At 63.8% G+C, this 24,224-nt stretch overlaps 8 protein-coding genes and 1 non-coding gene across 9 annotated transcripts; 6 read left to right on the top strand and 3 right to left on the bottom strand.

Moving 5' to 3' along the window:
* Positions 1-72: 72 nt before the first annotated feature.
* Positions 73-3,673, top strand: MAM3 (cell agglutination protein Mam3). Its single transcript, XM_047985789.1, has 4 exons — positions 73-1,520; positions 1,584-1,810; positions 1,921-2,590; positions 2,675-3,673. The coding sequence occupies exons 1-4, from the start codon at positions 1,294-1,296 to the stop codon at positions 3,390-3,392; spliced, it is 1,842 nt and encodes a 613-aa protein (XP_047841766.1). The 5' UTR covers positions 73-1,293; the 3' UTR covers positions 3,393-3,673.
* JDV02_004561 (Carboxy-cis,cis-muconate cyclase) lies at positions 3,402-5,298 on the bottom strand. The gene is made up of 3 exons (XM_047985788.1): positions 4,787-5,298; positions 4,594-4,702; positions 3,402-4,519 (listed from the first exon to the last, which is right to left on the bottom strand). The coding sequence occupies exons 1-3, from the start codon at positions 4,931-4,933 to the stop codon at positions 3,639-3,641; spliced, it is 1,137 nt and encodes a 378-aa protein (XP_047841765.1). The 5' UTR covers positions 4,934-5,298; the 3' UTR covers positions 3,402-3,638.
* A 359-nt stretch (positions 5,299-5,657) lies between these two features.
* On the top strand, positions 5,658-7,707 carry JDV02_004560 (Catechol 1,2-dioxygenase). Its single transcript, XM_047985787.1, has 3 exons — positions 5,658-6,547; positions 6,614-7,049; positions 7,203-7,707. Exons 1-3 carry the CDS (start codon positions 6,255-6,257, stop codon positions 7,407-7,409), a joined length of 936 nt encoding a protein of 311 aa, XP_047841764.1. The 5' UTR covers positions 5,658-6,254; the 3' UTR covers positions 7,410-7,707.
* Positions 7,708-7,860: 153 nt separating this feature from the next.
* On the top strand, positions 7,861-8,819 carry JDV02_004559 (uncharacterized protein). The gene is made up of 2 exons (XM_047985786.1): positions 7,861-8,197; positions 8,349-8,819. Exons 1-2 carry the CDS (start codon positions 7,901-7,903, stop codon positions 8,658-8,660), a joined length of 609 nt encoding a protein of 202 aa, XP_047841763.1. The 5' UTR covers positions 7,861-7,900; the 3' UTR covers positions 8,661-8,819.
* Positions 8,820-9,361: 542 nt separating this feature from the next.
* Positions 9,362-12,681, top strand: JDV02_004558 (uncharacterized protein). Its single transcript, XM_047985785.1, has 3 exons — positions 9,362-9,777; positions 9,852-11,127; positions 11,193-12,681. Exons 2-3 carry the CDS (start codon positions 9,905-9,907, stop codon positions 12,142-12,144), a joined length of 2,175 nt encoding a protein of 724 aa, XP_047841762.1. The 5' UTR covers positions 9,362-9,777; positions 9,852-9,904; the 3' UTR covers positions 12,145-12,681.
* Positions 12,682-12,793: 112 nt separating this feature from the next.
* On the bottom strand, positions 12,794-13,720 carry JDV02_004557 (uncharacterized protein; the record flags this gene model as incomplete). The annotated part of the gene is made up of 2 exons (XM_047985784.1): positions 12,794-13,063; positions 13,295-13,720. 2 exons carry the CDS (start codon positions 13,718-13,720, stop codon positions 12,794-12,796), a joined length of 696 nt encoding a protein of 231 aa, XP_047841761.1.
* A 3,097-nt stretch (positions 13,721-16,817) lies between these two features.
* On the top strand, positions 16,818-19,014 carry JDV02_004556 (uncharacterized protein). The gene is made up of 3 exons (XM_047985783.1): positions 16,818-17,467; positions 17,911-18,082; positions 18,150-19,014. The coding sequence occupies exons 1-3, from the start codon at positions 17,457-17,459 to the stop codon at positions 18,666-18,668; spliced, it is 702 nt and encodes a 233-aa protein (XP_047841760.1). The 5' UTR covers positions 16,818-17,456; the 3' UTR covers positions 18,669-19,014.
* An 86-nt stretch (positions 19,015-19,100) lies between these two features.
* On the top strand, positions 19,101-21,018 carry QCR6 (ubiquinol--cytochrome-c reductase subunit 6). The gene is made up of 4 exons (XM_047985782.1): positions 19,101-19,269; positions 19,380-19,545; positions 19,678-19,791; positions 19,907-21,018. Exons 1-4 carry the CDS (start codon positions 19,180-19,182, stop codon positions 19,969-19,971), a joined length of 435 nt encoding a protein of 144 aa, XP_047841759.1. The 5' UTR covers positions 19,101-19,179; the 3' UTR covers positions 19,972-21,018.
* Positions 21,019-22,869: 1,851 nt separating this feature from the next.
* On the bottom strand, positions 22,870-22,985 carry JDV02_010894. The gene has a single exon (XR_007157344.1). It is a non-coding gene; the product is annotated as a 5S ribosomal RNA (ribosomal RNA).
* Positions 22,986-24,224: the final 1,239 nt, after the last annotated feature.

The following is a 24,224-nucleotide window of genomic DNA, read 5'->3' as shown; positions in this document are numbered from 1 at the left end:
GCCTGCCTCTCCGCCGCCGCAAAAGCAGCAGTATTAGTACTGTAGTACTAGGTAACAGCAGCAGCAGCAGCACGGCAGGCGGCGGATCGGCCTGTAGACGCAGCATACACGCACCCACCATTTATTCCATCAATCCTTCCGGCCATGCGCCGGCGACGCACCAGGAGCCCCGCCTGCCCTGGCCGTGACCGGGACGGGCGCTGGACAGAATGCCGCGGGTTGGGACAATTCGTGGTGATTGTGGCGGCGGCGGTGCGAGTTCGCGCGCCTTTTTAGAGATTTCTTTTCCCCCGTCGTTTGTCGAGCCATGCATGGCCTTCTTTTGCCTTGGTTTGAGCTTCACCCCCCGCGCCTCCGCGTATAGTACGAACCTTGATGTCTGACGGGACGGACCCCGACAACCTGAGAAAGGCTCCGCAAGCATCGAGGGACCCGATCCGACCAGACCCGACGCCGTGATGCTTCGAAGCCCGCGGGCCACCGCCTCGTCAGGGCAGTCCGCCATCAATAGTGAGGTATAGTACCTCCATCGTGCGTACTAATGAGGTGGACAGATGGACGTCGGTGGAGGGTCCCCGTCCTGGGCTCATAGCTGGCTTGGCCCCCCGCTGCCGCCGCTGCTCGTCATCGAAGTACCCCCCGGTCTGGCACCTCAGAGTCACGGGCGGGCCCACCCACTGAAACAACCACCCAACCTGCTGCCGCTGGGCAGGGCAGGGCCCCCGACAGGGCTCTCCAGGCCTGCCATCGCTGCGGCTCGGCCAATTGCCGCTGCGTCATCGTCCCACCCTGCACCAACCCGGCCCCCACCGTTAGCCGTTCCCGGCACGCACGCACGCAGTGGACGCTTCGGGCCAACAAACCTAACACTAGCCCAGAGCTCTCTGCATCTTGCCCGCAGCAGCCTCGACCGGGCCCGTGTCTCTCCATCCCTCCAGCAATCAACAAGCCCCGACGCTTCCCACCCGCCCCCCGCGAGGCCGCACCGGGTTTTGCGCAACCCAGGCTCACCGTACCGACAGACCGCCGCCACGACAATCCCCTCCTCCTCCTCGTCACCCTCCTCGCGCTCTGTCCCTTCTACCCTCTGGGAGGGGGCCCATTCGACGCGCGACCGCGGCACGACCCCGAGTTTCGCTGGTCAGCTCCATAGGTAGCTCCCCAGCTGCGACGCACTGCAGCCTCGTCGCCACCTCCGTCATCGCGCACGCGGGGACAAGAGCAACCGAGAAAGGAAGGCGAAAAAAAATTTGCGGAAGAAAAATTACAACACAGCAAACCACGACATTGGACATGCGGAGAAGAGGTGGCTCGTCTGGCGGCGTCGCCAGCTTGCGTCCCGCCGTGCTGGGAGCCGGACGGCTGCTGGGCATGGGCTTCTCGACCGTCGCCGCCGCGCCGCTGTCAAAGAGCGGGCACGGCGGCGGCGAGGACGGCGAGGGCCAGCCGCTGTGGGTGCTCGGCGTGGCCTCCATGGTGCTCGTCCTGCTGGGCGGCGCCTTTGCCGGCCTGACGATTGCGTAGGTGTCCTTGTGTATATCACGCGGCTGGGATGGGCGCTGACGGTGTGTGGGAAAAAACAGCTTGATGGGCCAGGACAGCATCTACCTCCAGGTCGTGTCGGGCGACCCAACGGAGCCGCAGCACAAAAACGCCGGCCGCGTGCTCCGCCTGCTCAAGAAGGGCAAGCACTGGGTGCTGGTGACGCTGCTTCTAGCCAACGTCATCGTCAACGAGTCGCTCCCCGTCGTCCTTGACCGAACCCTCGGCGGTGGCGTCGCGGCCGTCGTCGGCTCGACCGTGCTCATCGGTATGGAATTCCCCTCGCCGACACGTACACAGAACGCGCGCGCGCGCGAACCTAGACAGACCGGACGGATTGACGGACGGACGAACGAGAGGAGGCTAACACAACTGCAGTCATCTTTGGCGAAATCGTCCCCCAGTCCATCTGCGTCCGCTACGGCCTGCCCATCGGCGGCTACATGTCCAAGCCGGTGCTGGCGCTCATGTACCTGCTCGGCCCCGTGGCGTGGCCGACGGCCAAGCTGCTCGACTGGATCCTCGGCGAGGACCACGGCACCGTCTACAAGAAGAGCGGGCTCAAGACGCTCGTCACGCTGCACAAGTCGCTCGGCGAGCTGTCGGAGCGCCTCAACCAGGACGAGGTGACTATCATCACCGCCGTGCTCGACCTCAAGGACAAGCCCGTGTCCGAGGTCATGACCCCCATGGAGGACGTCTTCACCCTGGCCGAGGACCACATCCTCGACGAGAAGACCATGGACACGATCCTCTCGTCGGGCTATTCGCGCATCCCCATCTACCGCGCCGGCAACCCCACCGACTTTGTCGGCATGCTGCTCGTAAAGACGCTCATCACTTACGACCCCGAGGACCGCATCCCCGTCCGCGACGTCCCGCTCGGCGCCATTGTCGAGACGCGCCCCGAGACGAGCTGCCTCGACATCATCAACTTTTTCCAGGAGGGCAAGTCGCACTTGGTGCTCGTCTCCGAGTTTCCGGGGTCCGACAAGGGCGCCCTGGGCGTCGTGACGCTCGAGGACGTGATTGAGGAGCTCATTGGAGAGTGAGTTTTGCCCGTCATCCTTTTTTTTCTTGTTTTCTGCTTTTATTTCTTTTTTCACGTACGCAGTCGCTAATGACTGGACAGGGAAATCGTGGACGAGTCGGACGTGTACGTGGACGTGCACAAGGCCATCCGCCGCCTGACGCCCGCCCCCCGCGCGCGGCGTGTCCACGGCCACTCGGAAGTGGCCACGGCGGCCACGGCGGCGGCCCTCGCGGCCAAGAACCGGGGCGACATCCTCGTCGACATCGCCGAGCACCCAGACGGGCAGTCGGTGACGGTGGGGTCGCTCGGCGCGCAGAGCGACTCGGGCGCACACGAGCAACAGCAGCGGCCCAAGACGGCCATTTTCATGAAGCGACGCAGCTCGACCGGCCCTGACGCCCTGACCAACGGCGGGGACGGCGGCGGTGGCACCGGGGGTGGTGGTGGCACCGTCCCCGTCAAGGCGACGCTCAACGACATGAAGCAACAGCAGCTGCGCCTCGGCCCCGCCAACCTCGCCTCGCACCCGCGCAACATGACGCGCAACAACGTCTTCAAGATCAAGCAGGGCCTCACCGTCACGACGCTCGTGCCCGCCGACACCAACGGCAAGCCGGGCCAGCCGCACCAGCACCCGCCGACGTCCAAGCCCGTCGATGGTGATACGACGGCGGCAGCGGCGGCGACGGCGACGATACCTGACGAAAGCGAGACGGCGCCGCTGCTGAGTGGCGTCAACGGCAACGGCAACGGTAACGGCGAGGGGTACGGGTCCGACGCGAGCAAGGGCAAGAAAAAGGTTGCGGACAGGAAATGAACGACTAAAGGGAAGGAAAGCTTGATCATGTAATTGTAATCGTGTAAAACGTCACCAGTCCAGCGCGGACGGTCGCAAAAAGTACAGCGCCAGATGGTCTACTACTGTATACGTGGTAGATTGGCGGGATTCTAGGCAGCAACGCAAGGCGCTCGGCCTGGTCTACGTTGTCGTCGTCGTCGTCGGCTACGCATACGTACTTTTTCTATTCTTCCCCTTCCTCTCTGTCTATGCGTCCCTGCCCTACTAGTCGTACCAGATAGCGTTCATGCCAAAGCCCGGCTCCGGCACCCGCACGCGGGCGACGCGGGCGAGGAACTCGTCCTGCCAGCGGTAAATCTCGAGCCAGCCCTCCTGGTCGTCGGTGATGGCGAGCCACTCGTCGGACCAGTCGCTCGGGGCGACGGCGTTGCTGTGGCCGCCGCTGGTGGGCGTGGGGTTGAGGCAGATGTGGCGCTCGACGCGGCCGTCGCCGTCGGCGAGGCGGAAGGCGGCGACGTAGCCCGTCAGGTCGAAGCTGTTGGCGCGCGACGAGGCGAAGAGGTAGCGGCCCGAGGCGGACAGGGCGCAGACGTCGGCGCGGTACTGGGTCCAGCGGTCGGGGATGCCGGGCGGGATGAGGGGCCAGGCGCGGGCGTCGTCGAAGACGGGGAGGCGCGTGGCCGGGTCGACGGCGCACTCGCACAGGCGGTTGCCCTTTTCCATGAGCACGTAGAGGAAGCGGCCCGAGGGGTGCATGGCGACCCAGCGGGGGTGGTCGCGCGGGTCCGGGCAGTCGACAGCGCCGACGAGGTCGAGCTCCGGAGAGCGCGAATTAGTATCACCATCACCCTCCCTCGTTAGGTCGCGAGGGCGGCGGCGGTGGACCCAGACCTTGTTGGCGGCGAGGTCGGCCGAGTAGAGGTACTCCTCGGCCGGGTCGAAGACCATGCCATGGACGCCCGAGTCGGACTGGTAGGCGTAGTGCTGGAGGGGCGGCGCGACGAGGCCGCCGCGCGCGTCGACGGCGAAGACGGTGCCGTGGCCGGCGTGCGAGTAAAATGGGTTGCAGTAGACGGCGTTGGGGGGCTTGCGTGAGGCGAGGAGGAAGATGGCGCGCGTGTTGGTCTCGGGGGACGCTGCCTGGGCTGCGGTCCGGTCAGTTGCGAAGGACGTCTTTCTTTCTGCCGTGCAAGCAGAATGAAGAATGGGGGGTAATCACGGTGGTGCAGCATCGGGTGCGAAGCCTGATGGACGATGGACGTGGGCGACTCGACGGCGTAGCTGGACCACTTCTTCATGGCGGCGCCGTAGATTGTCTTTTTGGCATGCTAGGTAGACGGGAAGAAGAAGGCAGGCCCGGTTAGTTGGTTGGAGAGCCAGGCGGACAGTCAGGCGGACATGGGAGTACGCACGTCAAAGGTCATCCACGAGATGGGCTCGTCCTCGGGGATGGGCGTGCGGTGGACGAGCTTGAGCGTCAGGGCCTCGTCGTCAAAGGCAAAGGTGAAGATGGCGCCGGGCGGCGTCCAGGTGCCGACCATGAGGTGGTGGACGGGCATCTTGTCGTTCTGCAGGGAGGCGGTTGCTAGAATGGTTGAGATGTTGGTGTCGACGCTGCCTGTTGTAGATGACGATATGGGGGGCGACGGAGGAGTGAGGAGCTAGAGGCGGCCGCGACGCTCGAAGCGAGCCAAATCAGATGCGGGACGAGGCTCAAGCTCGCCGACGAAAGATCATGGCTGCGGACGGACAGACGGACGTCGTCTCGTCTTTTTTTCTTTTTCTTTTCCCGGTGCAGATGGCGGTGCCGTGCCCGGGTGCCGGGGTCCTCGATCCGGTTGCAGGGGAAGAAGGGGGGACGTGGGACGGCCGAGTGAGTGCGCGAGTGAGGTTCCAACTTCCGGGTTGGAGACGGAGTGGCGGCGGGTGGTGGTGGAGGAGTCACTGGAGTGGCGTGGGTGATGGCGGTGCGGGGCAAAACGTTTACCCCTCCATTCCCTTCCCTGCCCCCGCTACTCCGTACTTCGTACAGTACGTACGAATTACAGCAAGGTACCTACAGTATGTACATGTGCAATGTACAGCACATGCACGCAACAGCACAGGCCGGGCTGGTCCCTGGATGAAATCTTCCAGAAGCTCCGACTGCGCGTGTGGGCGCTGCAGCCACCCAAACAAGGTGGATGAGCCTGGTTTGACCAGGGAAGCCATATTTGCCGGCGCTGTTCCCGAAGCCGCCTCCTCCTCCTGCTACCATTCCTCCTTCCCCCGCCCCCGCCATCAGCCCACCACCCGTGTCGCAGACATCAGGCGCGCCGCTGCGTCCGCCACCAGAGACAGCAGCCCGGCCCAAGCAAGGCCCCATTCCTCCACGGAGCCCCGTTCGTAGCGCCCGTGGTGGACGCCCCAGGCGCCGCTGGCGGGCCCATCCCCCCCAGGCCCTATCGGGTGCCAGATGGCCGCCTGCGGGGTCCCGTCTCGCCCGGAGTCGAGGCGGCGGCGGCGACGGCTGGAGATGGACGACCGTGGGGGGGGGATGGCGACGCCGCCAGTAAAACGTTCATCCAAGGTCATCCACCCATCTGCTGCTCGGCTGGTGGTCTCGGCAGAGCTTCATCCGCCCAGGGTATAAGACGGACGTGGCCGGGCCCTGAGCGTATCACTCAGTACGATCAACATCATCACTACCATCACCACCACCACCCCCATCATCATCATCATAATCGTCACCGTCACGGCGAGGCACCTTGACCCCAACCCGACCCCATCTCCTCCTCCAACTCCTGCCCTGACTGCAGTCCAAGACATCGCCTCCCCCACCACTCAGGCTTGCCCTCCTCACCACTCACTCTCCTGGCCGACTGGGCATCGCATCGCACAATGGCGCCCGCCGCAGTCTCCGTCGACGGCCAGCCGGCCGCGGCAAAGAAGAGCAGCCGCTTCGACCCCATGTTCACGCAGCACGTCATCGACACCATGGGCCCCAACATCACGCCGCGGAACCGCCAGCTGCTCACGAGCCTTCTGCGCCACCTGCACGACTTTGCGCGCGACGTCGAGCTGACCAACGACGAGTGGATGACGGGCGTGCACTTTATCAACGCCGTGGGCCAGTGTTCGACCAAGACGCGCAACGAGGCGCACCGCGTGTCCGACATTCTCGGCCTCGAGTCGTGCGTCCCTTCTTCCCCCTCCGCCCTCCTGTAGCTCCAGCTCGCTGACTTGGGCAAACGTCACAGGCTCGTCGATGAAATCGCCAACAAAATCGTCGCCGAGGGAGACGTCGACCCTACGTCGTCGTCCATCCTCGGCCCCTTTTGGTCGCCCAACGCGCCGTTCCGGGAAAACGGCGGCTCCATCATCCAGGACCCGGCGCCAGGCGGCCGCGTGTGCAAGATGCACGGCACCATCACGGACCTGCTGACGGGCAAGCCCATCCCGGGGGCCGTCTTCGACATCTGGCAGGCCAGCTCCAACGGCAAGTACGACTTCCAGGACCCGGAGGCGCAGACGCCCAACAACCTGCGCGGCAAGTTCCGCGCCGACGACGACGGCCGGTACTGGTTCTACTGCTACCACCCGACGGCCTACTCGCTGCCGACCGACGGGCCGAGCTACGACCTGCTCACGCTCATGGACCGACATCCCATGCGCCCGGCGCACATTCACATCATGGTACGTCTGACCTGGAAGAGATAGAAGGGGAGGGGGGGAGGGGGCGGGTGCGCCTAGGATGCCGGAGACCGGGCCTGAACTCCGAGAGAAAAAAAGAGAGAAAACTTTTCAAAAGTACAAGATATGTCATGCTAACCAAGGCCCTCGACGCAGGTCACGCACCCCGACTTCAAGGGCTGCACGACGCAGCTCTATCCCAAGGACGACCCGTGGCTGGCCACGGACACTGTCTTCGCCGTCAAGGACGACCTTGTCGTCGACTTCAAGCCGCTCGAGGGCGACACGCAGGCCGAGCTTGATCTCGAGTATAACGTAATTTTATCGCCCAAGGGATACAAGGGCAAGCAGTTTGGGCCGTAGCAGGCGGGCGTCGCCCGAGGGCACGGGCTGTGGGCAGGGCATGGCATGGCATGGCATGGCATGACCGGGTGAGGCGTTTTAGAAGCACGCAATACGTATTTCGTAATCATGCGATGAGAGATGAAGGTGACGATGCCATCGACTGCCCATGTGCTGTCGAAAGAAACAGGCCGGCGCGCGTTTCGAAGTGGGCGTTTCCAAGTCGCACGCGGCGTGAGGAGCAACCGCCGCGAGGGGCGGTCCGGGGCGCGAGCCCACGCCCAACATCAGGCGGCGCGCCCCTCATCCATGCACAGTGGTAGTGGACGTGGACCATCGACAGTTGACGTAAAAAAAAAGGGGGGGGGCATCGCCGCGTTCGAAATGGGACGTGCCGGGTGCACCGCATGGGCCACGGCCCGACATATTAAGTGAACGCGAGGCCATGTACCGTTGCTAGTCTCGAGGCCTAGTTGAATCCCTTTCCAACCAGGATACTTTGCATACTTGCCATGATGCGCCTCGCTCAGCTCGCAGTCGTCGTCGTCGTCGTCAGCATCGCTGAACCCGCGGTGGCCGCGTATAAGGGCGACATCAGCAAGAACGGTTTTCAGCTCGTATGCGATGGTCCTCCTCCGTACCGAAAATGCATCCCGCCCTTCGCTTACTGTAGAGGGCTGAAGTACCAGCTCTCATTGGCCGCCTTCGACCTAATGCGAGGACAGGCCAGGGCACCGGAAATCCTGAGAGCCAGGGACTATTGCCACGATGTTGCCCTCTGCTATTGTGTCCAGGGACCCAAGGACCCGGTAAGCTTGCGTCAACCCCCCCTTCCTCCTCCAATTTTCACCTCGAAGCGCTAGGGTTCCTTTCCCTCAAGTCTTTGTTTCTCTTTTCCTTTTCCTTTTCCTGTTCGTTCCCCCTATGAAACATGTGTTTACATTATACTAACAGGACCAGAACTGGTACGAGCGAGAGAGACGGCGACAGGAAAGAGCGCGTAGGCAGAGAGAAAAAAAACTTGGGGGGTCGACGGCGACACGGGCGGAGGAGGGATGCGAAGAGCCGAACCCAGATCACCAGGCCAAAGTGAAAACTTCCTCGCCAGACGAGGAGGAGTGGGCGAACAAGCTGCAGCCGGCGGAGGAGGGATGCGAAGAGCCGAACCCAGATGACGAGGCCGTAGTGGAAACTTACTCGCCAGACGGGGAGGAATGGGTGAACAAGCTGCAGCCGCTGGTGGCCTGGATGGCGGCGGATGATGATTGTTGAGATGTATATGGCTCCAATGGCAAAGGGAGCCGACTCTCCAGTTAGGGAGCTACATGACATCTCTAATATTACCTGTAGAGCGCCAAGGCTAGCTATGCCTCGAGGTTGCCCATCCTTCTATAATACCTAATGACAAAAGGAAGGCACAGCAAAGTGAGGCTCAATGGAGATGATGCTATCGAGAGGCTAATAAGACAAAGGCTGCGGCCTGTGGAGGTGTGCCCCAAAGGGCACGCGTCCACAGGCCCACAGGGAGGCTGACTAACACCTCTCAACACCTAACGACGGATGAGGTGATCAATACATGTCACGTGTTTCGGACCCAAACTGAGGTGGGTGGTTTGCGCAATCGATGCGTCGAGTTGCACGGCGGGCAGTGAAATGACCTAAACAGATACCTATACAGTATATTCGAGAACTGTGCTGTTAGGTGGATGCCCGATCGAGGAGGTGACGGGCGCCTTTTAGGTGAGCGCGGCGGAGTGGCCCACGGGCGCAGTCAGGTGTCGATTTGAGCCAGAGGGGGTCGCATCCACTGTCACGCCTCCACTGTAACGATGGAACGGTCCGCCGGGGCAGCTGGTGGAGTGGACTCACGGCGGGCTGCCACCGATGATAGCTACTAATTAACTAACCTCCATACAAAGGTCCACTAGTCACCTACCCGTCGTGCCTGGTCGTCGCGGCAACGGCGCCCCCCCCAGTAACTACAGCACGCCCACGTTCTGCAAAGGTCGGGTGTAAACAGCCAACCGCTTCCCCACACGACAACCTAACAGCAACGGTCAACTCTCTCTCTCTCTCTCTCTCTCATCCACCCGCTCGCTCCACCGCGTGTGCTCGCTCACCCGCTCGCCATGGACCCCATTTGACCGCTCATGATTCTCGCGTAGGCCCTTCCTTTTCCGCCCTCACCGGCGAGTTGCGTGTCCGTCTTTCTTCTTGTTCCTCCTCCTCTTCTTCTTCTCCGCTCCTCGTCTTTCCCCTTTTGGGGCTTCATCTTCTGGGACGCCTTCTTCCCTCTTCCCTGCCACTTCGTCCCCGCCGCACCGTTTCCTGGCCCGCGGCGAGTGGCGTCGCCCGCTGCATCCATCCAAACGGGCCCCAACCAAGACGCGTGAGTCCTTTCTGCGTGACGACGACACCACCACCCTCCCTTTGACTCACGCTGACTCGGGTACGGCAGCACAGTAACCCGCCTTCGAAACGCCTAAACGTCATCGTCATCGTTTCACACACTCACCATGGGCGCCGGCAACCCGGGCCAGCTCGACGGCCCGCCCGCCCTCGGCGAGCTCCAGCAGAACCAGCAAGAGCCCGCCCGATCCCCCCGCAAGGCCCGAGACGACGCGCCAAAGTACACCTGGGGCAACATCTCCCTCAAGCCCGCCCGGTCCCGCGACCCTTCCCCCGAGAAGCCCAAGAAGCCGCGGCCCGGCGCCAACCTGGTCGGCCTGCTGTCCCGGCCCAAGTCGCTCAAGAACCTCTACAAGCTGGCCACCGACGACGAGGCCCGAGCCGCCAAGGACAAGGAGAACAGGACGCCCGACGAGCCGACGGGCGCCATGCTACCGCCCCCCATATTCGCCCAGTTCACGTCCGACGCGACGTCCCAGCGGGAGCAGCGGGTGCGTTCGTCCGTAGACATTGGTAGCCCCCGCCCCATCGTCAAGGAGCGTCCGCAGTCGCTCCACGTGCCCAGGATGCATGGCGAGCCCGACGCGCGGCAGCCGTCCACGGGGAAACCGACGAGCCACCTGCATAGAGGCAAGGTGCTCGGCGCGTTTGCCAACCTGACGGGCCGCACCGGGTCCGCAGAGTCGCGCCCCAAGGAGCCCGAGTGCGACACCGAGGAGCTCAACCGGCAGCTCGAGGCCCTCCTGGACCGACGCAACATCCCCGAGAACCAGCGCTACAAGATGCGGAACCTCAGCACCGCCATCAAGCTCGAGTTCATCCACCAGGACCGCGCCGAGATGCACGCGGCCACGGCGGAGCGCTCGGCCACCCTCGACAGCAACGCCAGCAGTGACGCGCCGGCGGCGACGCCCACGGGGTCCGACTGCGATGACGAGAAGCCCAAGCGCGGCCGCGGCCGCAGCTTTACCTTTTCACGCGGCAAAAAGGAGCGATCCTCGTCCAAGAAGCCCAAGGGCGAGGGCACGCTGGGCCGCCACTTCCGGTCAAAGTCGACGGACAGCGTGGCGAGCGATCGGCCCGCGTCGTCGGGCAGCTTCTCGTCGGGCGGCGGGTTCCTTGCCAAGGTTAAGCTCCAGCAAGGGCCCGGCGACTACGTGGGATATCTCCGCAAGGTGCAGAAGCCGCAGCTGGTCGAGGTGGGCAAGCTGCACAAGCTGCGGCTGCTGCTCCGCAACGAGACGGTGTCGTGGATCGAGGATTTTATCCAGCAAGGCGGCATGAGGGAGATTGTCGGCCTGCTCAACCGCATCATGGAGGTGGAGTGGAGGTATGAAGGAGCCCGCCTTTCTTCCCGCGGGGCGTCTAGGGGACTGCTACTGACGAGAAACGCAGAGAGGAGCACGAGGACGCGCTGCTCCACGAGAACCTGCTGTGCCTCAAGGCGCTGTCGACGACGGCCCGCGCCGTGGAACACCTGCACTCGGTGCAGCACGACCTGTTCCCCAAGCTCCTGCACATGCTCTTCGACCCGGACAAGAAGGGCCCGAGCGAGTTCACGACGCGCAACATCATCACGTCGGTGCTGCTCACCTACATCGAGTCGGCGGCCCCCGCGGAGCGCATCGGCCGTGCCACGAGCGTGCTGCGGCACCTCCGCGACCCGGATCCCAAGGAGAGCGACCGCCCGCTGCCGTTTGTGCTCGAGATGCACCGCGAGCGCCCGTACCGCGTGTGGTGCAAGGAGGTGGTCAGCGTCACCAAGGAGGTGTTTTGGATCTTTCTCCATAACCTCAACGTGGTGGCCCTCGCGTCGGACAACAACAGCGCCGAGCAGGTGCAGAATCAGAATCAGGAGCAGCCATCGTATGCCTACATGCTCCGCCACTTCCCGCCGGAGCGGCCGCCCGTGCCCGCGGCGCCCTACGTCGGCGGCGTCGAGTGGGACGCGACCAACTACCTGGCGTCGCACCTGGATCTGATGAACGCGGTGCTGGCGTGCACGCCCACGGCCGCACGGCGCAACGCCCTGCGCGGCGAGCTGCGCATCTCGGGCTGGGAGCGCTGCCTCGGCGGCAGCCTGCGGCTCTGCAAGGAGAAGTTTTACGGCTCCGTCCACACGGCGCTGCGGACGTGGGTCGCCGCCGCGGCCGAGGACGGGTGGGACGTGCGCGACGTGCGCTTCGGCCCGCCCCCGGAGGCGCGTGCATCGCCCCGAAAGACCGCCGGCGGCGGAGGAGGTGGTGGTGGTGGTGGGCAGAAGACCAAGGTCGAGGACGCGCCCCGGCTAGACATGCCCAAGCTTGACCTGGGGCTGGCGTCGGCGGACAAGGACGCCTGGCTGTGAGGGAGGCAGCAGGCCGGGCCGGACACAAGATGATGTGCCACAGAACACAGAACGCGGAATGCAGAGCGCAGAACGCAGGGACAGAGAGCATGGAAGGGGGCGGGGGGGCTGAAGATGGGGGAAGAGGAGCAGAAACAAGCTCTCCAGGTTTGGTGGTGAGAGGACCGCTCCAAGATCCCTCCCCCTCCACATACAGAATCATGGAAGACGTTGTTGGGTCTCGGCATGGCGATTGTCTCTTTGGCTCAGGCTCCGCCGGGGACACGTTTTGGGAGGGAGGGAGGGCGACGAATCATCAATGGGTGTTCTTGTTTTCTTGTTTCGGTCTTTGTTTTCGCATTGTCTATACTCATGGGCGTCGCTGCTCTGTATGATTGCATGAGATGAATTGACGACATGACGAGCTGCGTGGGCCGCAGCCGTCTTTTTTTCCTTTTTTTTCCCTTTACAGTAGTTACCGTTGAGAGCCTCTCCTACATGAAACATACGCACCCTCCTCTCTGCTGACGTGTGTGGTGGAGCAGAGCAGCTGCTGACGGTTTTGTCTTTTATGTCGTGGCTGCATCGAACCGTGACAGCGTCAACCGTGACAGCGTCAATCAACCGAGGCGGCTTAGGAACCCCCGTGCGCATCAACACCGTGACGGCATCAACCCCGGTGCAGCTTAAACGCGTCGTACACGGACACGCCCCTGAGCACGTCCTCCTTGACCCTGTCGTCGGCGGCCGTCAGGCGCGGCAGCAGCTCCAGCACGGCGTCGAGCTTGTCGCGGGGGACGACGACGACGCCGTTGACGGGGTCGTGCAGGGCCACGTCGCCGGGGCGGACGGCGGTGCCGTTGATGGAGAGGGGCGCGTCGAGGGCCCAGGGGACGCTGCCGCCGCCGGAGCCGACGGTGGAGGTGCCGTAGGCCCAGATCTGGCGTGGGGAAGAGAGAGAGAGAGAGAGAGCACGTCAGCCGGGAGGGGGGGAGGGGGGGTTGGATGTGTATGTATGTCTGTGTGTCTGGGCATGTGTCTGTGTGTGCATGGGGCGGACGGCGATGCGGGAGAGGGAGGGAGGAAGACAGGCGGCGGCGAGCAGTGGGTGATGGAGCAGACGATCAAGTGAGGAATCAAGGCAGGCATGCGGGAAGGCAGGCAGGCTCACCGGCAGGTTGGTGCTCCGCAGCTCGGGCAGGTCGCGCACGCGGCCGGCGACGACGATGCCCCTGACGCCGCGGACCTTCATGCGCAGGGCCATGATGCCGCCGCAGACGGCGTTTGTCTGGCCGGGCGGCTGCTGCATGAAGACGAGGGTGCCCTCGCGGGCGAGGTCGGCCCAGTGCGCGTCCTTGGGCACGTTGCTGACGGGCGGCTCGGCAGGCGGGGGCCCGCCCTTTGCGGCGAAGAGGATCGTGGAGACGGGCGCGGCGGTGACGGCGGAGGAGGTATCGGCGTCGGAGCCCGGGGCGCCGCCATAGGCCCTGAGGTCGGCGACGAAGCCCGCGCCGGGGACGTTGAGCTTGAGCAGGGCGTCGGAGACGTCGCACGCCGTGTACCGCTGCAGCTCTGCGATGGCGTCCTGCGGGATCATCGCGGGCGCAGTAGTATTAGATGCCGTGGACGTGGCCATGGCGCGCGACGTGGCCCGGCAGGCGGCGGCTGGTCGTGGCGGCGCGGCGGCGAGGGGGGCTGGGACGGCTCGTCTGGGAAGAGCAGCGAGAGCGAGAGCGAGAGCTGTGCGCGGGAGACTGGCGCGAAACATGGCAGACGCCGGGCGGTTGCAGATGGACGAGTGATGTCGGTCCACAGGCGGCGGGCTCTCGCGAGGGGCTTTCAGCAGTGCAGCTCCGGGGCGGCGGGGTTCGATCCAGTGGACGCCAGGCTTCCATCCGGCGGCGGCCGAAGGAGCTGGAGGCGGCGGGGGCGGGGCGTCCGTGCCCAGGGCTGCGTACCGAAGCCGAAGGTGGGAGGGAGTAGTGGAGGGTACCTACCTTAGGTGGCCGCCCCGGGCTGGCGTCGCTGGCGGTCGGTCGCCTGAAGCGGCCGCGGCGGGAGCACCCGTGCCGCCAAATATTCCTTCTAGCCTCGGCACATGCGCCGTGTGTCGCTCGGGCAGTCAGCGCGCGCGCGTCCGGGCGGGCGTGCGGCGCCCGGGGCCGGTGTCTCCTGCGGCCGTCCCGACGCGCCGCCATCCAATCAGCGGCGCGGCACCGCGGCAGATGAATCACGTCGCCGGGCGGCAACGACAACGACGGCTTCCCTTGGTCGGCATGGATGAGCAGTGTCACGGCCATGCGCTGAATGGACGAGCTGCTGTTGCCGCCTTGCCGATGATAGATGAGTGGCGTCGACTCGACTGCGACCAGGTCACGATGGGCTCAGCGAATGCGAGCAAGCCGCGCCGGGAGACGACGTCCAACGACGAGCCTTTCCAACCGACGTCCCAGCCTGGTAGGCGGCGGGCCCAGACGCGTCGAGCCTTGTTGTTGGTTTGATGATGGCGCCGAGACAAGCCACAGGGAGCCGACTGAACCTCAAGCAAAAGTGCTTGCAGTCGACAGCCATGAGCCAGCCAGCCGCGAATATGCAACGAGAGGGAGTCGTCGACGCCCCTCCCTTCTGGCGTCGCCACGTCGGCCATGGCATAGCATGGTGTCGCATGGCATCGCATCGCATGGCAACATCGCGTGCCTGCGGCAGTGTCTTTGCCTCGACCGTCGGTCGGCTGATCGTGTCGACTGACTTGCCAGTACGCAAGCCAGCAGCAACTGCCGGCCGCCGGTGTGCAGTCGCCCCCGCGTTTGGTCGCGGCATGTCCTCTCAGAGCAGCGACGGCCGTGTGTTGATGTCTCGTTGCAGCGGCCCTGCCCAAACAGCTCGTTCGCTCGCAAATCACGGCCGCTGAGCCATCGCTCCAAGCACCGACATTACCGACGTTGCATGTGGACCAGTGCCGATCCCACGCTCGGTGTACTCCGTAGGGCATCCCCTCCAGAGGTGCCGCGGCAGACACCAGACCTAGCTGTACCGCGCCGCCAGGCCGCCCCGTAGGCGGCCGGCCGCGGCAAGACGAGAGCGCACCGCATGACTGCATACGTGCCCGCGTCAACGTCGACGGGTTCACGACGCAGCATGGAAGAACCCGAGACATCGGCGACGGCCGCCTGCCTCAGCAACAGGATGACCACAACCCAAGACTGCCTTGGGGGGGGGCGCTCTCGGTACGGTCATGAATGGCGCGATGGGCCCGAGCCAGCTCGCGGCCGGCCATCATGCAGGCGGCCTGCGGTTGGCTCGAGGGGCGCGTCCAAGGCCGCAGCCCGCCTCTGGCGTGAGACCATCCGTTCTTGTGCTCTGGCAACAAGGGCCCGTCTCGAAGCTGGCTGACTGATGAAGACGACGGTTGCGAGGCTCCGTGGTGCACGGCTGCTCGCCAGGCGGGCTCTAGCGACGCCGCGGGAGCCCGGAACAGGGGGCCGGCTGCAGCACGCGAGACGCAAGGCGTCGAGTGCACGAGTGCAGGCGTCGTGAGGGATAAGACGCTTCGACGTTGGCGGATGGGGTCGGGATCGCGGTCGAACGAACAGGTGGCCGACTTGGGGGCGAGGAATGAGCGTTCCAAGGCCGCCTTTGAGATCCGAAAGCGCCTCAGTTTGGTTCGTCTGCGTGTACTCCGTATAGACTGCGGAGAGGCGGGCTTCCTATGGGCTACTAGGTTAGTGGTTACAGTCCAGGCACACTGGGGGCATTGGCGGTCCGCCGGGCTGGGCTCCTGGCACCTCCAGCACGTGGCCCTAGTGTTAGCCCCCGAGCGGAGCATGGAGCCTGGGTTCACCCGCCTAAAGGTTCAACGAATGTCCCCCGAAAGGATGGCGACGTGGTGCGCCCCTCGCCTGGCACAGACCTGGTACAGCCAAACTGGAGGAAGACCTTGCTTGACCTGCTGGTGCCAGTCCAGGGGATGCATTCGGGACGAGAGTAGACATCCATCACCCCCTTGCTTCCCCCCGCCGCCCAACGAGCAGGAACCCGAGACGCCCCGTTGCACGTCCCAGTGGCGGCGTCGTCGGCGTCGTCCAGTGCCAAGGTACCAACTAAGTTAACTTATATGGGCGTTGTCGTCTCTTCCCTCCCCACCCGCCCGGTGTTGCTCGTACAGCGCGGCGCACGGGTACCTGACAGATCACCTCAGCCGCCGGCCCACTGGACTCGAGCTCCCCCCAGGCTGTCCCGGTGGGCGGGCGGGCGGGCGGGCAAGCGCTACACCCGACACAACGGACCTGACACATGGGCCTCCCGTGCCGCCGCCTGTGACGAACGTGAGGCACCCGTGGAGCCCCAGAGCAGCCCTGGAGGGCGGCTCATAGGTGGACTTCGCCTCAGTGGAGGAGGCGTCGTGCGCCCGCGGTGCTCCACGCCCTGAGGTGGTGCAGTGGGCTCCATGCCACGCGGCCGTCAGCACAGTGGGAGGCCTTCTGGCGCCTGGGCTGGCTTGCATGAGGTCGAGCGGGATGGACGGGAGCTCACCTAATAAGGCACTGGAGTCAGTCCTGGACCGGCCGCGATGCCGCTGCGCCCTGTCCCGTCGTGTGCATTCCCCCATGTCGCCGCCATCCCTCCTCTCCTCCCTCCCTCCCATCCATCCGTTCCAATCCAATTCCAACCCCTCCATCTCATCTCATCCCATCCCCATCCTCATCCTCATCTCAACCATCCGTCATCCCTCCTCCGCCCGTCTCCGTCCACGCCACGTCCGGCCACCCGCTCCCCCCCCCCTTGTTCGCCCTCGTCGCCGTCTCCTCGTTGCCTCGCCTCGTCTCGTCTCGTCTCCCCCCCGTCCATCCAGCCACCCCGTTCGCGTCCACGCCGGCTGCGCCCCACCACACTCGACTCCCGCAACAGCAACGCACCACGCTCACCACCACCTCGTCGGTCCCATCGATCTGAGGCGTCCCTCACCCGCACGCGCACGACCCGACACTCTGGCTGGCCCGCCGCCGCGAGATCCTGCTGCCGACGCGGTCCTCATCGTACAAGCTCCAGCCAACCTAGCCAGCTCAGCCCAGCCCCGCATCGGTCTCCCATCCCTTCCCGCGGCTGTTCGTTCGTTTCTCCCATCGACCTGTAGCAGCCCTCACCGCGCCCGCCCGTCCGCCCCCGTTCTCGCCCAGCAGCAACCCCCGAGCGAGACCCGACGCACGCTGCAAGTACCTGTCCTGACCTGACTTGCCCGACCCGGTCTGTCCTGACTGTGCCGACAGACGTGCGTCGTCGTACGTGCGATCCCAGCTAGGGTTGGTCGAACCGCGCCAACCCTGTCGGTGAACATGTCCATAAAGTAAGTCGACCCCCGTGTCTCTCTCACCACCGCCAGAGACGATGAGTCTCCCCGTCCCGCCTCGCCTCACCTCCTCGCGCCGCCGATAGCCGTCTACCCTTGGCTTCGGCCTCGATCGTGTGCTCTGTCTGTCCTCTGTCCTCTCCTCCCGCCCCAGCCCTGCCTCTCACGCTGGCCCCGTCGGCTTACTCCGTGTCTCCTCCCACATTCCCACCCCCTATCCCGCCCACACCCTGCCTCGCCCCGGTTCCCGCACCCTCGCTCCCGCTGTCCCCCCAAATCCCGCCGCCGAGCTCGAGTATACTACTAGTCCCCTTTCCTCGCTCCTGACCTCATGGCACGTCTGGGTGTTAGTCGCGCCCCACGATGGACAACCCTCACGACTACCTAATCACGGGCCGCGCCCCGTCCCGCCGACCAGTCGATCCTGACAATGCCGACAGCTGGGTCATGCTTAACCAGGGCGGTTTCGTCAAGCTCGGCAACGAGCGCGTCCTTCTCAAGCTCGAGTCGCGGATATCGTGCGAGCTGTCCGTGCCCCAGGAGCTACGCGCGCGCTGCACCGCCTTCCAGCGCAAGAGCGACAAGGGCACCTTGTTCCTGACCAACAAGCGGGTCAGTCTTGCTTTCCTGCTTTGGCTCATGGCCTTTTCGTGGGACGTTCTGTTGACGCGCTTTTTAGATAGTCTACCTGCCCGCCAAGCCCGCCCAGGAGCCCAAGTTTGAGTCCTTCAGCGCGCCCATCCTCAAGTTCCAGGATTCGAGCACCTCGTCATCCATGTGGTGGGGATGGGTCTGGAAGTCGGACTGCGTGCCCGTCTCGGGCGGCGGCATCCCCCCGGACCTGCCGCGCATCGAGGTCAAATTCACCTTTTCTGACGGTGGCATGATGGACTTTAACGAGGCGTATATTCGCCTGCGGGAACGCTTGTTCCAGTACCAGGAGATGCGGCGGGAGATGGGGCCCGGCGCCGATATCCCCGACGAGCCGCTGCCAGCGTACGAGGCTCAGGGCGGGCAGCCGGCACCCGTCGCGGCGCTGGCTGTGCCCCGAAACGTTCGTTCCGACAGCTCCTCGAGCCGAAGAGCCCCAGACGAGCCGCCGCCCGACTACGACGAGGCCCAGGCGCAGCAGCTGAGCAACCGGCTGGAGGATCACATCCGGGGCGAGGCGGAAAGGGGCGACCGGGAGGACAATTGACGCGTAGCGGCTGGGAATGCTCGGCTTGACCTAGACCTGTGTTTTTTGGCGTGTTGTTATGCGCTACTCGCTCAGCAGGCCTACATTATGAAATTTATGCGATTTGGTAGCGTGGGACCGCGTCCTGAGGCGTGGTTGAGCCAGATCTGTATACTCGGGTATATGCACGCAGCAGACGCCGTGTTCACGCTCGTGTTCATGCGTCTGTCTCCCTGCAGGCACATCACGCCGCAACAAGCGATTCCACAGCGATTATAGCTGCCTACGTGCCATCGTGGCTAGGTTTGAGCTGCTTATCGGACCGTGGACTCGTCGCGTCTAGTAAGCGAGGAAGTCGGCCATCACGTGATGACTTCTTATGTAAGCGCCGGGCAGCACTGTGCCGCGGGCCAATCACGGGCAGGTCAAAGCCAATCGATTTTGCGCGGGTGACCGAAAGCTCCCGACCTCCCCTTCGGAAGCCAACGCACCACGAAAAATCACCACCGCCATTGCCGAGCCACCAGTCGCGATGGGTATCTGGGACGCCTTTTCCGAGATTGTCGAGGCCGTGACGCCTTGGAGCGTCGTCGAGGCCGAGGCCCCGGCCGCGGAGCCCAAGGTACGCAGCGCCTCCGGACCGATCGCGCCATTAACCCGTCGACGGGCGACAGCGATGACCACGGCGACCGTGGGCGGTCAATTGACGACGAGCTGACACCCTACGAACAGGAGGAGCAGTCCGCCGAGTCCGAGACCAAGGACGACGAGTCGCCCGCCGAAGAGGCCGCTGAGGAGGCTACCGAGGCCGAGGAGGCCCCGGAGGAGGAGGAGGAAGAGGAGGAAGAGGAAGAGGACGAGGAGGAGATTGTCGACCCCAAGGAGACGCTTGAGGAAGGTCCGTACATCCCCAAACGCCCGGCTCCGACGACGAACGCGGCGAGGTCTTTTGGGGGCGCCCTCCGTCCGGCACGATGGATGGACGCCTTCCGGGTGATGGCCAGGATGCCGGCGGCTAACCAACGTACAGAGTGCAAGAACTCTGCCCAGTGTGCGCCGGCCAAGCACCACTTTGACGAGTGCGTCGAGCGCGTGCAGCAGCAGGAGAGTGAAGGCGAGGCCAAGGAGGACTGCGTCGAGGAGTGTACGTGACGGATCCCTTCTGCCCCCTCCCCACCTCTAACTCGCGACGAGGCCGCCGGCTATTCCCTCGGCGGACTCTGGTCATTCTCTTTCCTAACTAACGGCGGGCGTTGCAGTCTTCCACCTCGCCCACTGCGCGACCGCCTGTGCCGCGCCCAAGCTGTGGTCCAAGCTCAAGTAGAGGCGAGACGACGACGACGAGTCCACCGCCGTTGCGCACCACCCCCCCGCGTTGCCGTTTCGACGCCCTCCCCGTTGGCCATGGACGAAACTGGCCCTCGGGCGAGGTCGCTGCGGCGCCGCATGTATAATTGCATTTGCGCTCTGGAAGGAATCAGGGGGCGGGCGAGCGGGCGGGCTGCGGGGGTGATGGTGGTGGAGGAACGTTGTTCTCGTCTCCCCCCCGGACCTCCCGTTGCTGCCACCCGCGGGTTGTGAAGGGCTCCCTAGGCCCGGGTTTGGCGGTCCGACTGTATCATACGCTGCAGCGCCCTACTTCAATAGATTTTTTTTGTCCCTCCTCTTTTCTCCGACTGGCCCTCTCTCTGCGCACACGCTGTCTCTCACTCATTCTCACTCTCTCACTCACTCAATCGCACTCTCACCTTGCAGGAGCTTTGGTCCGCGGTTATGAGGTGTGGCTCACGTGTCGACGCCTGAGACGTGTCGCGGGTCACGGGCGCCCGACGGCAACAAGACGCGTGCCCGACGATGGCGGTGCTGCGTGCGCACTTGCGATTTGGTGTTCCGTCCCCGCCCAGGCGCCAGCACGGGCCCTGCAGGGTAGACACGACGACGGCTCGGGCGCTGGCGGACGAGACGAGACGAACGTTGGTGCGGAAAGCGACCAAACCCAAACAGCAACGACGAGGGCACGGCCCATGGGGTGGCTTGTCGACCGCTACCGAGACCGCTGTGCGGACCCGTCATCGCGACGGACGATTGACGATGAGAATGGGGGGGTCGACGTCATGGGATGCTGCTGCCCAGCGCGCGCGGGTGTTGTTTGTGCTGGTCTCTCTGTGTTGCTCTGTGTGTGTGTATGTTGTTGTGTGTATTTGTGTCTTGTCTCTGCTATTTACGTGAAGACGGGAACCTCCCCTAGCCCATTTCCTACCCATCTACCCGTCCGTCCGTCCGTCCGTCCGCTCGTCCCTGAGGCGGGTGCGTGATGAGATAGCACCTTGCCACGAGTGAGGGGGTAAGGGAGGAGTGAGTGAGCGCTGGCCGAGTCAAGTGTTTGATGCCGAGGCCGCGAGATGGGAAGCACATAAAGACGAGCCGGACCGCCTTGCCTTGGCCCTTGTCGAAAGAGTATCTATCTACCTATTTATCTGACAGACTCCTCCTACCACTCAAGCCGTACGTTACTCGACATTATAAACTATATCGATATATTTATTTTTTTATTTTATTAAATTGTCCGTTTATATTCGCAGGACGATTTACTTATTATTTCTTTCTGCTCGCGCGTGGATATACATACATACATAGATATACTCTCACCCAGTCAGGATGAAGTTCCAGCTCGCCCTCGCCCCGGCCCTGCTGCTGTGGCACGTCGCCGTGGCGGAAATCCTCCTCGTCGGTGTACGTCTTTGGCCCCTCCTTCCCTTCTCCCCCCCCCCCTTCCACCTCCTTTTCGGCGACCCGTGGAGTCGTCGAGTCGAGTCGGGTGGAGCCTGGCTAACACGGGGCGCGACGACGGGGCGGGCGCACCATGGGGCGTGTAGACGTGCAAGAAGCAGCACAACTTATGCACCATTCCCATCGGGGAGAACGAGAGGTGGATCGTGCCGGACGCGCACGAGTTCCACGCCGTGTGTGGGATTGGCGGCAACGTGCACGTGAGTTTTGCCTTCTTTTTCTCTCCCATCCATTCATTCCCTTTGTCTGGCTGTCTGGCTCTCCCGCCGTGGCGCGGGGCTGCTGCGGCATCGTCATCATCATCACCATCATCATCGTGGATGCGAGCCCCGCGACTACGGTTGGTATAGTATGGTACAGCTTTCATACTGCTGCCAAGTCACTCCTACGGGCATTCTCCCCTCCCCCTCCCCCTTATGCCGCGGCCTTCCCATGATGGTTTGCGCCAGGGGCGCCAGCATACACAAGGGGCTGACCGAGGCTAACTACATGCTACTATATGACTACAGTGCACAAAGGACGGCGACCCATGCTACGTGCGGGCCAAGGATGGCGTCCTTGCCGACTGCCAGGTGTACCACCAGGAAGTGCCCATCTCGTAGCTGCCGCGGCGGGATGTGCGTGGCGTGCCGTCATCCTTTTTTCGCGGGTTGGCGGCGGCGTCTCGCCTCAGTCTCCCGTCGGTGAGGGACGCAAGGGAGATAGAGGGAGAGAGGGAGGGAAAAAAGGAGGAGAGGGAAGTCAAAGCGTGGTGCTGCTGATGCCAACGCAGAACAGCCTTGCCAGAAGCCGGTCTCGGCAGTTGTCAAGTGGGTGTGTGATGGCGTGTGTCCGGCGGCGGCCCCGGGGGCGCTGATGAGTCCTCTCGGTGAGCGATGGCGCAGACGATCCCCCTGACCGAGCGCCTCTTGCACGACGCCGCCGCGGGACTGCGGGCGCCTGCCCATGTGCCGTGGTCGAGCTGGCGGTCATTCATCTCCCGACATACGGGACGTGCGTGCGGGCGTGCACGCGAGGGGGTTGACTGCTCGATGCCGTGCCCGCTCGATGAGGTGTTGTCGCCTGGCTACGGCGATGACATGTCCCGCTTCCAAACCCTCGGACGCGGGGAAGGGGGGGGGGCCTGTCGTGCGACCGCACCCGGCATGGCCCCCCGGTCCGTCCCGCGGGGTATGGCGTCCGCACAGACGGCAGTACACTCAGAGACGCAAGTTTATTCGCCAGCGGCTGGAGTTGAGAGGTCTAAGATGTCGGTGATCTGCGGCGACGGCGGAGAACGGCAAGTGAAGAGGACGGGGGATGACATGGCGGGCCAAAAAGGAAGATGATTAAGGGAATATGCCGTTAATGTAATACTTATCGTCGAGTCTGTGGCAGGCACGCAAGGCAGGCGAGGCAAAAAAAAAAGAAGGGAAGAAGAAAAAAATATAGATACATACAACAGCCGGTGTTCGCTGGCCGTCACCGATCCAGCTACTAATCTGCCCCTTACCAGCTTAACTATGGGGGAGCGGACGAGACCCCGTGCTGTCTGGTAGGTGTGGTCGTATGTGCTTGGGAGACGAGGCTATTCGGCTTATGAGGGACTGCATTGAGATGAGCTGTGTGGGTGGTGTGTCTACGTGAGCAGCAAGGGGGGGTTTGTTTGCTTGCGGCACGGAAAGCGAGCGTGCAATCGTCGGCTGCTTCGCCCGGATTGCCCACGGCCCAGCAGACGGGACGTTGCACGTCCGCATAGGGTGCTGACGACATAGAGTGCTGACGGCGTGATGACGGATTCTGCGCCGTCGCCGCCGCGTCAAGTCAATAACGGGGCAACCAAAGGTCGACGACGGACGGCTCTGACATGATGAGTCGTCGCACGACGAGGCGCGTGGAGCCCGCGACTGCTACTACTGATACTACTAACAACCGTAGGAGCCGGCTCGACGCAAGGCTGGGCTGGGGCGACGACGTTTGAGGCCGCTCACTAGGAAGGCGAAACAGGCCGGGGCCGTGGTAGGTGGTGGCCAGCCCTACGAACGACGACACGGGCAGGACAGGCGAGGGAAAAAGGGCGGCGGCGGCTTGGACGACAGTCAGGGCTAGGAGGAGGAGAGGCGGCCAGAAAAGAAAGAAAAAAAAGGCTCCGACGCAGACGTCGCCCGCTATGGAGCTGGCATTGACAGCCCAGCGCTAGGCAGCGGATCACGACCGAGTCGGGGATCCGTCCGTCCGTCTGGTCGACGGGGTTTCAGGTCCTCGGAGTCGTCGTCTAGAATAGAAATAGAGTGAAACAGGCGCGTGAGGACAGCAGGGGTTCGGTCTGGGTCGGGGGGTCGAGCGAGCGGCACCGCCCGGACGGTGAAGAGCGGAGCCGATGGCTGGTCCTGCTGGTGCGACGACTCGTCGTCGGCCGAAGATGGAAGCAGTGCCCGGGACTGAGAGTATAGTACGTACGGTATGATGGATACTAGCAGTTACAGTTCTAAGCTGTGGGTTGGCATGGCATGGCAGCATAGCGGCGGGTAGGATTAGGTTGGCCGATCTACAATGGGGCTGGTTGGTTGGTTGGTTGGTTACATGCCTGTCGTCTGCGCGCGCCGCCCACGGTGACGATGCGCGTCCGTCGTCGTCCACGGGCGGACCGACTTTGTCTCGGCGTCTGCGGCCAGACGGGTCTTTTGTGGCAGAGCCATGATGGGACGAGTCGTGGATGATTTGAGTCGACGAGGCTGAGAGGGGAGGACAGCAGAGTTGGTGTTGAATGGTACTGTACGCACAGTCTTGGGAACGAAAGGTACGGAC

Source organism: Purpureocillium takamizusanense, chromosome 3, assembly GCF_022605165.1.
Source record: "Purpureocillium takamizusanense chromosome 3, complete sequence".
In the NCBI taxonomy this organism is placed as follows: Eukaryota; Fungi; Ascomycota; class Sordariomycetes; order Hypocreales; family Ophiocordycipitaceae; genus Purpureocillium; species Purpureocillium takamizusanense.
Note: the sequence above shows the minus strand (reverse complement) of the source record. Positions and strands in the feature narration are given on the sequence as shown.

Excerpts from the sequence above, each read along its gene's own strand:
- QCR6 (XM_047985782.1), top strand. The coding sequence starts at position 19,180 with ATGGGTATCTGGGACGCCTTTTCCGAGATTGTCGAGGCCGTGACGCCT. Across the intron at positions 19,546-19,677 it reads CAAGGAGACGCTTGAGGAAG|AGTGCAAGAACTCTGCCCAG; the intron begins GTCCGTACATCC and ends ACCAACGTACAG. Across the intron at positions 19,792-19,906 it reads GGAGGACTGCGTCGAGGAGT|TCTTCCACCTCGCCCACTGC; the intron begins GTACGTGACGGA and ends CGGGCGTTGCAG.
- JDV02_004558 (XM_047985785.1), top strand. The coding sequence starts at position 9,905 with ATGGGCGCCGGCAACCCGGGCCAGCTCGACGGCCCGCCCGCCCTCGGC. Across the intron at positions 11,128-11,192 it reads ATCATGGAGGTGGAGTGGAG|AGAGGAGCACGAGGACGCGC; the intron begins GTATGAAGGAGC and ends CGAGAAACGCAG.
- JDV02_004556 (XM_047985783.1), top strand. Across the intron at positions 18,083-18,149 it reads TGTTCCTGACCAACAAGCGG|ATAGTCTACCTGCCCGCCAA; the intron begins GTCAGTCTTGCT and ends CGCGCTTTTTAG.
- JDV02_004561 (XM_047985788.1), bottom strand. The coding sequence starts at position 4,933 with ATGCCCGTCCACCACCTCATGGTCGGCACCTGGACGCCGCCCGGCGCC. Across the intron at positions 4,703-4,786 it reads TCTCGTGGATGACCTTTGAC|CATGCCAAAAAGACAATCTA; the intron begins GTGCGTACTCCC and ends CCGTCTACCTAG. Across the intron at positions 4,520-4,593 it reads GCACCCGATGCTGCACCACC|CCCAGGCAGCGTCCCCCGAG; the intron begins GTGATTACCCCC and ends ACCGGACCGCAG.
- JDV02_004559 (XM_047985786.1), top strand. The coding sequence starts at position 7,901 with ATGATGCGCCTCGCTCAGCTCGCAGTCGTCGTCGTCGTCGTCAGCATC. Across the intron at positions 8,198-8,348 it reads TCCAGGGACCCAAGGACCCG|AACTGGTACGAGCGAGAGAG; the intron begins GTAAGCTTGCGT and ends TAACAGGACCAG.
- MAM3 (XM_047985789.1), top strand. The coding sequence starts at position 1,294 with ATGCGGAGAAGAGGTGGCTCGTCTGGCGGCGTCGCCAGCTTGCGTCCC. Across the intron at positions 1,811-1,920 it reads CGGCTCGACCGTGCTCATCG|TCATCTTTGGCGAAATCGTC; the intron begins GTATGGAATTCC and ends ACACAACTGCAG. Across the intron at positions 2,591-2,674 it reads ATTGAGGAGCTCATTGGAGA|GGAAATCGTGGACGAGTCGG; the intron begins GTGAGTTTTGCC and ends ATGACTGGACAG.
- JDV02_004560 (XM_047985787.1), top strand. The coding sequence starts at position 6,255 with ATGGCGCCCGCCGCAGTCTCCGTCGACGGCCAGCCGGCCGCGGCAAAG. Across the intron at positions 6,548-6,613 it reads GACATTCTCGGCCTCGAGTC|GCTCGTCGATGAAATCGCCA; the intron begins GTGCGTCCCTTC and ends CAAACGTCACAG. Across the intron at positions 7,050-7,202 it reads CGGCGCACATTCACATCATG|GTCACGCACCCCGACTTCAA; the intron begins GTACGTCTGACC and ends CCCTCGACGCAG.